The following is a 12,884-nucleotide window of genomic DNA, read 5'->3' on the forward strand; positions in this document are numbered from 1 at the left end:
CAGGGCTTTGTGAAACGCTCAAAATTAATGAAATAAACGTTAATTAACTTTAATTACTTAACGGCAGGTTAGGACCCCTGATGGGGCAGGAGATGTTCCCAAATGAAAGGCACCATCCCAGGGTGTCCCAGCTCCCCGAAGGGGGGATTTCAGGGCTCAGAAAGGGACACCCCGTTCCCAGGGGGACAGAGGATTACTTTAGGACAGTTTGGGGCCAGGGAGGACTCTGCCCAGAGGGGCCGGGGCTCTGTCCTGCCGGGTTCTTCCCCCAACCCTCTTGCCAACCACCTCCATCTAGGCCCTCCTCCCTCTCCTCCCATCCAAAACCCTCAGTGAGGTCCTGTCCACACAGACAAAGCAAACTGGCTCCGTCCCTGTTTTAGGAAAGTCAGACCACAGAACGCTGTGTGACGTGCTCAGGCGCCTGGGCTGCTGGGAACACGCTCTCAGGGTGCTGCCCTTGCAGAGGAGTTACTCACCCAAAGTCTCAGAGGGCCCCTCACTCCGCACACCACGGGGCTAGGAGACTGGCCTTCTCCCGAGTTCAGGGATGGGAGCCCCAGAGGTGACCAGATGGCCCTGGTGGAGGGCAACTTGCTCTCACAGTGTCTGACAAGGGCCCACATGTTTCCCTTTCAGGGAACAAATCTGCCCCATTAAAGCGTTACTCTGCTGGGGAAACACTGATGCAATATTGGAAACATGCTGGGCGCCCTGAGCCCGGAAGGAGAGGCAGGTCTCCGAGGGCCAGTGGGCGAAACTAACCCTGCCCGTCCACCCTCGCGGGGCCTGGCAACTGGAGGGAGGGATTTCGGAGCAAACATCCGCACTAAGCAAGCCCGTGGGGCTGGTGGTGTAATTTTAGGGACAGCATCTGGGGACAGACCGGGGGAGAAGGACAGCATCTGGGGACAGACAGAGGGAGAAGGTGCTGGTGACTTGGGGGTGTCTGGGGGATGGCGGCCTGGCTGCCTGGGCTCAGGCCGACCTGGAGTGTCCACTTCCCTGAGCCTGAACTTTACAGCAAAGATGCCTGTGGTTTGAGCCCCAGCAACACTGCTGATCTACACAGCTTACTAACAAATGGAAAATATATAAACACATAGCAAATACCTTGAAGAAAAAAATTCATTAAAATCCCCCCCCCATGCTATTTGCAAAAGAAATAGCTGAGACCACGTGGGTGAGGAGAAACGTGGCTGAGTCCTAATTAGCTGTATGCTCTTGGCAAAAGCGCCCCCCCCCCCACCTCCAATCCCTCACTTCACAGTGAAGGTGACAGCCCAGATCAGTGGCTCTCAAACTGCATCAGCATCACCCAGACACCCAGAAAAATGTACAAAGATTGCTGGGCCCCACCCAGAGTTTCAAACTTAGTGGGTCTGGGGTAGGGCCAATAATTTGCCTTTCTAACAAGTTTCTTTCTTTTTTTAAAATATATTTTTTTATTGATTTCAGAGAGGAAGGGAGAGAAACATCAATGCTGAGAGAGAATCATTGATCCGCTGCCTCCCACACAGCCCCCACTGGGGATGGAGCCTGCAACCTGGGCATAGGCTCTGACTGGGAATTGAACTGTGACCTCCTGGTTCATATGCTGACGCTCAACCACTGAGCCACACCGGCCGGGCTCTAACAAGTTTCTTGACGCTCTGATGCTAGCGTGGGGGCCGTACTTTGAGAACCTTTGGACGAGATGAGGTTTAAGCCGCACCCTGAGCTAACCCTCTATCTCCATGTCCCTGTATTTCCCCCACACCAAGTCGGAGAGGGCTGATGTTTTACACTCCAGCCTGTCCCCCTGTCATCAGTACTGAGTCCACCTTTCAGGGGCTGGTCACCCTGCCACTGAGGCACTCCTGACCCCTCGGTGCGATCATCCCACTTGGGGTTAAGCCCAGCCATGTCCGCAGGGCCCGAAGCTTCCCCAGAGCTGAAGGCCGCTTTTCCTTTGTACCAAGCAGGGCTGGGCCTAATCCGCGCTAAGACCCAGGCAGGCCTGCTGAGCCGAGGGCTGCCTTCCGAGCGGCTGGCAAGGGCCCAGGGTACATCTCCAGGCCCCTCGATGAGGCCGAGTGTCTGCCAAACACTTGTCCCGCTGCACACACATGGGCACGCACACACTTCGCCACACACGGAACCCCTGGCCGTCGGAAAACGCGCTCGACTTTGATGTACCTCTCTCCGCACATTTGTTTCAGCCCCTCTCTGGGAGCGAGGGCCGTATTTATCTTCTTGGCATGGGTTCTTAGAACACTTCCATTCAGGCAGCAGCAACACCACTCAGCTCCACCGTTTTACGAAGTTTATCAAACAGCAAAATATCCGGTCTCTTTGTCCAACGGATCTGGCGTGAATGTGCCTACAGCACTGCCTTTCCCCAGGCGGAGCCACACCCCCCTCCCTGTGCGGACCCCGCAAAGCCCAGGGCTTGCCTACGTAGGCTGCCAGGGCCCCCCCAAAGCAGATGCAGGCCTGTGAGGCTTCCGAGCAGGGAGACCGAGCCACACGTAGTCCACACATGCACACGCTATGTTCACACACCACCAACGGGGCTCGGGCTCCCGCGGCAGACTCACCAGCCTCCGCTCCCCCCCAGGACCCTGGCCGTCATGGTGCCCTGCCCTCCAAGCGGGGGCTGCCTCTCAGATCATCACCGTCATCTCAATACCAAAGTTGGGGACCTTTGTGGAGAGAGCCACCTCCTTTGCAGCTGAGGACTTGGGCCCTCCCCACCCATTTATTATTTTTTAATATATTTTTAATATATTTCTATTGATTTTCAGAGAGGAAGGGAGAGGGAGAAAGAGATAGAAATATCAATGATGAGAGAGAATCACTGATCGGCTGCCTCCACACTGGGGATCAAGCCTGCAACCCAGGCATGTGCCCTGACCAGGAACCGAACTGTGACCTCCTGGTTCATAGGTTGAAGCTCAACCACTGAGCCATGCTGGCCGGGCCCTCCCTACCCATTTAATGGGACGGAGTGTTTCATAATCTCCACAGGTGGACTCAAGACACATAGGGCTGGTCTTCTCCCCTGCTTGCCTCCCCCCAGGAATCCCAATTCCAGGCGGGGCTCTTCTCCAACCCCACCTGAGGCCTCTCAGCCAGGCCCCTGGGGGTGGCCCATCCTCTCTGAGGAGGCAGAGCGCCAGCAGCCAGGCCACTGTCACTCAGCACCTGGTGTGCCCAGTGCTGTCGCCAGGATGGCATCTATCACAGGGTTCCAGAGCCTGGCAAGTCCCCTGGGAGCCCTCCTTCCTCTGGCTCCACAGCCAGAGAGTAGCCGGGGCTGGGCAGATGCCCTGACTTCGTAGCTGACAATGCCTACCAGGTGAAGGACCCTTTCTGGATGGAAATCCGTCTCAGAGGCTCAAATGTCGCCTGAAGACATATCCCTGTGTCCTGTTCCTGCAGCCCCCCCTTCTCTGGGTTGGTGACCACCCATCACCCCCATCCTGGCCCATATGGCAATAAGTCTGTCATTTCTTCCTACTAAATGCCTCTTCCCTCCAACATCCTTCTCATTCCCGTGGCCACACCCAGTTCCGGCCTTCGTCACCTCATGCCCCCTGGACCGCCCTCTCTCACATACGACTGTCCCCTTCTCCCACGTCCCCTGGCTCCTCCGGTGAGTCACTGACGCTCTCTGTGCCCTGGTTTTCTCATCTGTGACATGGAGATAATGGCACCTCCCTCAAAAGGAAGTTAGAATTAAATAAGCGAAGGTACTGAGGGCCTGGCCTATAGTACGTGCTCAATGAATGCTGGGTATTATCACCACTATTATTCTGCTCAAGCTGCCAAAATTATCTTCCCAAAGCACAGCCTTCACTGTGCTGCTGAGCAGCAGCAGGAATAACGCTGACGCCCGTGGAGCACGCCTGGGGGCCGAGCCCTCTCCGCCGCTTCCCAACACTCTCGGGGTGCCCACTGCCTGAGGAGAGGGGCTCCGCTCTCCACACCTGCGCATCCCGGGCCTGCCCAGCCCCCAGTGGCACATCTGCGGCTCCTTCACAAAACCCTCCGCTGGAGGCAGCCACGCTCCCTGCACGGATGTCCTGTCCCCGTGGCCGGGGTTCGGCCACCACCTCCTCTCCACCTGCCCGCATGTTGCTCAGCTCGGAGAGCTCCAAGATGTCTCCGTGACAGGGAGTGGCCCTTTTTCGTGGTCCCCGGGGCTGTGCACTTGGGAGTCCAGGGCCTGGTGCTCACGACCACCCAGGGGTGTTCTTCTCCGCCTGGAAGTGACCTTGGAAAGCACCAGCCCTTCCTGCGCGTGTCTGTCCCTCGGCAGGGGCAGCCCGTCTCACACTTGCAAACAGCGTGTTACTGCGTAGCTGTCCATCTGTCCATGTGTCCAAATCTTGTGCCCCCAGAAGAAAAGAGTCGAGTGGGAAGGGTCTACCCCAGCTTTGGAGTGAGGGACCCCCGTTCTGCCCAGCACAGTCTCTGCCCCGAGTGCTCAGATCCACTGGGACAGGCAGCGGGACACGCTGGGGACGGTGCCAGCTGGTGAGGCCCCTGGCAGGAGGCCCTCTTGGCTCCATCGTGTAGGAGTGTGGGCCCATGGACGACTTCATTTCTCTGAGCTCTGTCTCCTCGTCTGTAAAGTAGAAATAACACAGCCACCTCCTGAGCAGATCAGATGATGGCGAGTGGCTAGTGTGGACCTAACGTACAGCAGGCTCTCAGCACCGCCTCCTTCCCCGTCGGTCAGCTCAAGGCCTAAGGTCAGGGGTCACTGTGCTAAGCCTCCAACAGCACGAACAGGGGCTGTAATGCCGTCCTCAGAGAAAAGGCGCATCTGCTTCCTTCCTTCACCCACAAGAACGATGAGCCCCGTGGAGCCCCAAGATCAGCTCACTGTCCCGAGGAAGCCCCGAGGAGCGTGCCTGCTGTGACAGCCGAACACTCGGGTGCAGAAAAGCCAGGGCACAGCCAGCTTGCCCCCATCCGGGACCTCCTAGTCTTCCTCAGGACAGACAGTGTGTTCTCACGGTCCAGGGGGCTTTGCCACTTGCCTGCCAGACACGCGGCCATGCCCTCAGGTCCTCTTCTTCACCCATCAACACAGCCACTCCTTGGGACCCACCACCTGTCATCGGGGCCTCACCCCTGGGGTCCGGCCGCCTGGGTTAGACTCCCAATGAGCACAGCCCGGTGGGACCTGGCAGTTTCCTGAATCAGCCCATGGCAGGAGCCTCCTTGATGGCCCCCGAGGAGCCATGCTTGTGGGATCTTCGACGTGAAATCTATGCGCGACCAGTAGAACATGGCAGACGTAATGGCATGAGTTCCGAGGCCTACGTCATAAAAGGCATTGCAGCCGCCACCTCGGTCTCCTGGACCCTTCGCTGTGGGGGAAGCCAGCTGCCGGGTTGGGAGGACACACAAGCAGCCATGGGGAGGAACTGCCATCAGCAGCCAACGCCAACCTGCCAACCGAGTGAGCGAGCCCCTGGGAACCAAGTCCTGAGCCTCGGCAGGGGCAGCCCGTCTCACACTTGCAAACAGCGTGTTACTGCGTAGCTGTCCATCTGTCCATGTGTCCAAATCTTGTGCCCCCAGAAGAAAAGAGTCGAGTGGGAAGGGTCTACCCCAGCTTTGGAGTGAGGGACCCCCGTTCTGCCCAGCACAGTCTCTGCCCCGAGTGCTCAGATCCACTGGGACAGGCAGCGGGACACGCTGGGGACGGTGCCAGCTGGTGAGGCCCCTGGCAGGAGGCCCTCTTGGCTCCATCGTGTAGGAGTGTGGGCCCATGGACGACTTCATTTCTCTGAGCTCTGTCTCCTCGTCTGTAAAGTAGAAATAACACAGCCACCTCCTGAGCAGATCAGATGATGGCGAGTGGCTAGTGTGGACCTAACGTACAGCAGGCTCTCAGCACCGCCTCCTTCCCCGTCGGTCAGCTCAAGGCCTAAGGTCAGGGGTCACTGTGCTAAGCCTCCAACAACACGAACAGGGGCTGTAATGCCCTCCTCAGAGAAAAGGCGCGTCTGCTTCCTTCCTTCACCCACAAGAACGATGAGCCCCGTGGAGCCCCAAGATCAGCTCACTGTCCCGAGGAAGCCCCGAGGAGCGTGCCTGCTGTGACAGCCGAACACTCGGGTGCAGAAAAGCCAGGGCACAGCCAGCTTGCCCCCATCCGGGACCTCCTAGTCTTCCTCAGGACAGACAGTATGGTTCTCACGGTCCAGGGGGCTTTGCCACTTGCCTGCCAGACACGCGGCCATGCCCCTCAGGTCCTCTTCTTCACCCATCAACACAGCCACTCCTTGGGACCCACCATCTGTCATCGGGGCCTCACCCCTGGAGTCCGGCCGCCTGGGTTAGACTCCCAATGAGCACAGCCCGGTGGGACCTGGCAGTTTCCTGAATCAGCCCATGGCAGGAGCCTCCTTGATGGCCCCCGAGGAGCCATGCTTGTGGGATCTTCGACGTGAAATCTATGCGCGACCAGTAGAACATGGCAGACGTAATGGCATGAGTTCCGAGGCCTACGTCATAAAAGGCATTGCAGCCGCCACCTCGGTCTCCTGGACCCTTCGCTGTGGGGGAAGCCAGCTGCCGGGTTGGGAGGACACACAAGCAGCCATGGGGAGGAACTGCCATCAGCAGCCAACGCCAACCTGCCAACCAAGTGAGCGAGCCCCTGGGAACCAAGTCCTGAGCCCAGGCCAAGCCTTCAGAAAACTAGCCCGGCCAAGACCTGGATTGGGGTCATGAGACACCCCAAGACAGACCACTAAACCATTCTGCTCCTGGATTCCTGGGACCACAGTCACAGACTTAGTTTGAAGCCGCTAAGTTTTGGGGTGCTTTGTTACACAGCATTAGGCGACTAATACACAGACCGATCCCAGTTTCATCTTTTGTGAAATGGGACTTGAAAATGAAGTGAGATGGTGTTGGTCCTTGGGACCCACCACCTGTCATCGGGGCCTCACCCCTGGGGTCCGGCCGCCTGGGTTAGACTCCCAATGAGCACAGCCCGGTGGGACCTGGCAGTTTCCTGAATCAGCCCATGGCAGGAGCCTCCTTGATGGCCCCCGAGGAGCCATGCTTGTGGGATCTTCGACGTGAAATCTATGCGCGACCAGTAGAACATGGCAGACGTAATGGCATGAGTTCCGAGGCCTACGTCATAAAAGGCATTGCAGCCGCCACCTCGGTCTCCTGGACCCTTCGCTGTGGGGGAAGCCAGCTGCCGGGTTGGGAGGACACACAAGCAGCCATGGGGAGGAACTGCCATCAGCAGCCAACGCCAACCTGCCAACCGAGTGAGCGAGCCCCTGGGAACCAAGTCCTGAGCCCAGGCCAAGCCTTCAGAAAACTAGCCCGGCCAAGACCTGGCTTGGGGTCATGAGACACCCCAAGACAGACCACTAAGCCATTCTGCTCCTGGATTCCTGGGACCACAGTCAGGGACTTAGTTTGAAGCCGCTAAGTTTTGGGGTGCTTTGTTATACAGCATTAGGCGACTAATACACAGACCGATCCCAGTTTCATCTTTTGTGAAACGGGACTTGAAAATGAAGTGAGATGGTGTTGGCCTGAACGCTGTAGGTGTCCTGTTGGGGGTGGGTATCATCATTATTACCCATCCCCCCACCTCTCCGCTGGAGACCCCAGAGGAGCTGGGCAGAGCCCTCCCACCTCCTTCACTTGCTTTTCTCCTGGTCCCTTGTCAAGTTCAGGCCTGACTCTCTCTCTTCCTCCACCGTGGGAGAAACACTGGACTGGACAGATGTGTCTGTGCCATGGTGGGCAGCACCTTCCAGAACTCCGGGCTGGGTCCCACCCCTGTTCTCAGGGTGTTCAGTGGTGTGTGCTTGCATTTCTTTCGAAGGGCCCCAAATGTGATAATTACATACTTGTTAGCCCTGGAAAATAACAAATCTGGAATCGGCACTCTGGAACCAATGGATTTCCTGCCGAAGTGAGGTCAGCCGGGCCTTGGCCGGCTTTCCCGCAAGAGCCAAAGCTCAGCTCCAGAAAGCCCTGCAGGCACCCACCCAGGCCCCAACCCGGCCCGCATCACAGGCTCCCCACAGGCCTGTCTACTCAACTCTCCACCTCTCAGCTCCGGCAACAGTTGTTATATTCATGGTTTCCTCATACCTGCCTGCTGGGCTTGGCCTGGGCTTCCTCCTCCCTGCCTCCCCCACTAGAGAATCCAGAGCCGGGTGGGCAGACATGGACCGATGCCTGTGGAGCCACCTGCCCTCCCCCTGGAGTTTCCCTTGATTCCTGGGGACACCACTGTCTCGCTTCCTCCTGGCCCAACCCCTACCCTCCTCCCGCCCAGGCTCCAGCAACACTCAACAAAGCCCAGTTCCCCAAGCGCTTTGGCTTCACTCTCACCTCCGGGCTGTTCTCTCTGGAATGCCCTCTCTCCCTGCCCCTCCGCACGCCTTCCCCTGGCTAACCCCCCACCCCTCAACTTGGAAGCACCTCATGGATTCAGTCTGGAAGCATTCCACGACAGCTGCCCCCAACCCAAGGCCTGGACAGGTGCCTGTCGCACGGCCCATGACGCCCCGTGCTCTCTGGCTAGTCCGGCAAAGCCCTCAGAGTGAGTGGTCCAACTCTCCTCATGGTGCAGCCCCGGCTAGCACATGGCCAGCATTCGGTAAAGGATTGGTGAATAAACGAACGCATAAGATTAACTGATCCAAGTGTTAGAATTGCCAAGAAATTTCAACCTGGTCCCTTCTGTTTTACACAAAGCGCGAGTTCATCAAAGAATCCCCACAAAACGGGAGGAGTGTGGTCCATGTGGGCACTTGCCCCAGAACCAGTTACAGACGTCACACAAAGGCCATGAGTGAGGCAGATACGGGTAAACCGGCCCGCAGGATGCTGCCAATCCCAGGCCGAGCGCCACCTCGCAGCCCCAGGGAGGTGGGCAGAGAGAGAGAGAGGCTTGGGGTGGAGCCAGGCTCAAGAAATGTCTGAATAAACAGGGTCTGGGTCGCTCCAGCGAAGCTGAACTACAGAATCGCTCCTCTCGGTTTCCCAGGGGAGAAGGGGCGGCACAGTCGGCGGAAGGACAGATGAAATCAGCGGAAGCGGAGAAATAGGTCCCTCACTTCCCAGAAATCTTACTCAGAGACACAGGCGTCAGCCTGGACGGTGAGAACCACAGGCAAGGATTCTGGGTATCCACAGCCCAGAGCCTCCCCCCCGCCCCCCAGCCCCCTTCTTTCTTTCTTTTAAATATCATGGCTGAGGAGGAAGCACCGGATCTGCACGTTTATTTACCATTCCTGAGCCTGACCTTCCAGGAAGAATGTCACTAATGAGAAACAATCGACTTTGCGCCCAAACCCAGAACTTTCATAAGGATCCATGCAGGGTTTCAGTCGAAACAGGGTGAGGGGAATCCTGACTGTCTTCCCTTTAAGAGAAAAGAAGGCAAGGGACTGTTCTGTCCAGAAGGAAGTTTTATGTGTGTCAAACAAATGTCAGAGGTGGGGTCGCTTCTCTCCCGCTGTCCCCACCCCTCTGGATCTCCCCTGGGAGAAAAGAGGGCACACGCCTTCCTGGGGTGTGGGCGGAGGGAAGTGGAAACTAAAAGTGCTATTAGGGACGGAAGTGTCCCGGATTCAAGAACTGACCCTACAGTGGAGGCGAGAAGTCCGAACTCTGCTCTCCTCCCTCACGTCCACATTATGACTGTCCATGCGGAGGAGACCCCACCATCCCAGCAGGGTGCACGCTCCGTGAAGACAGGGGTCCATCCGGCTTGCTCTCTGCTGCCTCCCAGTGCCAGCAAATGCCCGTCACATAGTAGGTCCTCTTATTAAACGGGTGGATTACGCAATTAGCCAGCGTGAAACACTTGCATAGAAACAGCCAGTGGGTGTCATTTCCATTTTCTCAGCAGGCACAGAGATTTTCTTTTTTAAGATTTTTTTTTTGTTTTTTTTCATGACAGGACCTAGAATTTTCTGGATCATCTGGTCAGTTCATCTCGCTGGGTCCATGGACAACCCATCAGTGCCAAGCGCTATTGCAACCCAACTGGTTATTAAACGGTGTGAACGGTGAACTTACAAATTCTCTTTAAACTCTGCCTCACATCTGGCTGTGCCCGTGGGTCGTAAAACCTCTCAGGTGTTAGGCGCGCTGTTTCATTTCGTCTCGGCTTAGCAGACACCACTCCCCACCTACTGCAGGGCCACCGCAGCTGGGTGCCGCGCGAGTCTCCAGAAACTGCCGCTTGGCAAGCAGGAAGGCAGCGTGGGACTCCACCCAGGACCAGCCCTGTCCCCCATCAGGCTGGCCTCACGTCTCCCCTTTCAGAGAGAAGCCCTGACCGTCCTCCCTCTGGGAAGAGGAGGGTGTGCCTCGCGTGATGTCAGCTGCCTGGTGTTAGCTGAAGAAGGCCTGGGAGACCCTGGATCTGCACGCAGATTCCGGTCCTGCCCCTAAGTGGCTGTGTCCACCCTGGACAGCCGGCTCCCTTCTGTGGCTCCGTCTCTTTGTAAAACGGGGAGAACTGTGCCTACTTCCTGAGGTTGTTGTGAGACTTCAGTGAGTCAGTGCACATAGGCCCCATGAGGTAGTGCCTGGCATACGGGAAGGGCTGTGTTCTCATCTGTTATCTGCACAGTGAGGTCCTGTGGTCCTCCGGACCTCTCAGCCCTCGTAAGAAGGAAAACTCAGTCATTGAGGTGCCCTTTTTTTTTTTGCATTTTTGATGCACCTGCCCCATCAAACGCATCCCAGAACATGTATGACGCAAGAGAAGAGTTTGCACCAGTGATTTAAAAGGGGGCTGCACAGGCTCCTCTAGGTGCCCTGACTTGCATGGTCTTGGGACAGAACCCTCCCAGGGGGCAACTCCAGCCACCCATCCAACCTGCGGGTGAATCAGGGGCCGCCTGCCGCCTCAGTTTGGCTGGCAACACCGTCTCGGCATGGAAGTTGGCCTGTTCGAGTGGGGGAATGCCAGGGGGAACTGCTGGGTCTGGGAAGGGGTGGCGGTCCCCATGTCTGTCTGCTCAGCCCCAGCCTCTGGCCCGTTCAGTCCGGGGGCAGGAGCCTCCCCTCACTTCGGTGATATAACCCAGAAGTCTGCGGCTTCTGAATAGTGTCACGATATTAACCGTCTCTTAAATTAACACAGTTCATCACATCCATTGAAACATAAGTGCTTTTCAAATACCCCTCGTCCATGGGCATGGCCCATTTTTATGACGAAAAAACGAAGGCCTACTTTATCCCCGGAGGCAAAACGCTTGGCATCTAAGCCAGGCTGCCTCGCTTACGCTGTTGGTGGGGACACTTTTCCCGGGTCAGACTTGTGTCCTCCACAGTGAGCGGCTAGATGCCTTCGCTGAATAGACAAGGGTGTCCCTTGTCAACACTAACATCCTCCTGAAAGGAAAAGGATACCCACACACATGCAACCCAATAACTATTGGAAAACGTGACGAGTGGTCAACAATGACCATACAGGCTGCTTGCCCAGCGCCGGGATCCACTGGGTCCCAAAGAACGAACTCGAGTGGCGAGGCCAGAGAGGAACTTCATTGGGCCCTGAGCCTCCCTCTCGGCTGGAAGTCCCAGCCCCAGGTGCTCTCCTCGCTGCCGTCTGCAGGCTGTGATTAGGGGCCCTAATGGCCATAATGCCTCCAATGTGGTGTTTAAACCAATAAGGCTTCAGAGAAGTTACGGGATGTTTAATAATGGCTTAATGACTACTTTCGAGATGCAAGGCTTCTGGTTCCTGTTTGGCCTTGATTTATAGCCCAACTCCGGCTGAGGACAGCCAAGAAACCCCCCCTCAGCCCCCAGCGGAAGAGGGAGGTGTTCACACCAGGCTTCTTGGATTCCTTTAAAAACTGAGAATTCAAATGAAATACAAATGATGTTTGACTCCCCACCTTTCTCACTGGTCTCGTGAGGCACTGAAAATAAAAATAAAAAACCCATGTGACCCAGACGTAGGGACTCCTCAGTCCACAGAAGTGAGCAGGACCCTCTGGTATTTCTGACCGGATCTTAGCTCGCTGGCTGGTCGGTTCTCTTTTCAGAAATTCTGAGCTACTGTGCTAGTCCTCCTTCCCCGAGGCTGGAGAGCCCCAACTCTCCATATGATCCTCCCCTCCCCTCCCTGCAAAAGGCAGGCCAGGGGCAGCAGAGCCCTGGGTCTGAGCTGCAGGGGGCCTCTCCACAGTGGGTCCCCGGGCACCTCCAGGTCATTTGTCCGCTGAAGGCAGTCACTCCATGCCGAACCCGACAACTACCCCACCACCTGCTCCAAAGGCAGCCTCTGGTTGCCCCTGCGAGTCTCCCTGTCTGCGCCAGCCCTGCCCCTGTTTCAGACCCACCAGGAATATACAAAGATTGAGGATTGACTCGGTTGACCAGTTAGATGAGGGCAGCAGCCGGCTGGTTCAAGGTCCCACAGCCAGCATAGCGCCCAGCCCCCAGCCCCGGGTCAGAGCTGTTTCAAACAACACTCCGATGACTCCTATTCCTGTGAGAAACGAGATCTCTAAGGGAGGTGGTTTTTACTGGAGGCAACATTTTCCCAGGTCCCAGCAAAGAGGTAATGAAGTCCCAGCCCTTACCTGCCGTGGTCCTTATCCTGGCCCGGACTACAAATTCGTTTGGGGAAGATGGAGGGAGGACTCTATCCCAAACGGCTTCACCCCCTCTAGACCGGATATCAGGACCAAGGTTACTGCTCTGAACAAGGGCCTCACCCAGATGGGCAGACAAAAGGGCCTTCCCTGGTCCTCCAACCGCCTCGGATACTCGGGTTGGGGTGAATCTGGGGGCTCCCGGCCTCCGAGGGGTTAACCCGCGCGGGGCCGCACGTGACGTGGATGGTTCCAGCCCAGGCGCTGCCCCCTCCAGTC

At 57.0% G+C, this 12,884-nt stretch overlaps 1 protein-coding gene across 1 annotated transcript in view; it reads left to right on the forward strand.

Annotated features, from left to right (window-relative positions):
• The first annotated feature begins 8,627 nt into the window (after positions 1–8,627).
• ALX3 (ALX homeobox 3) overlaps positions 8,628–12,884 on the forward strand; it is a 12,818-nt gene continuing 8,561 nt past the window's right edge. The window contains exon 1 of the mRNA XM_014534669.1: positions 8,628–8,641. Coding sequence (XP_014390155.1) covers positions 8,628–8,641 — 14 coding nt within the window. The remainder of the gene's footprint in view (positions 8,642–12,884) is intronic.

Source organism: Myotis brandtii, unplaced genomic scaffold (genome assembly GCF_000412655.1).
Source record: "Myotis brandtii unplaced genomic scaffold, ASM41265v1 scaffold131, whole genome shotgun sequence".
In the NCBI taxonomy this organism is placed as follows: domain Eukaryota; kingdom Metazoa; phylum Chordata; class Mammalia; order Chiroptera; family Vespertilionidae; genus Myotis; species Myotis brandtii.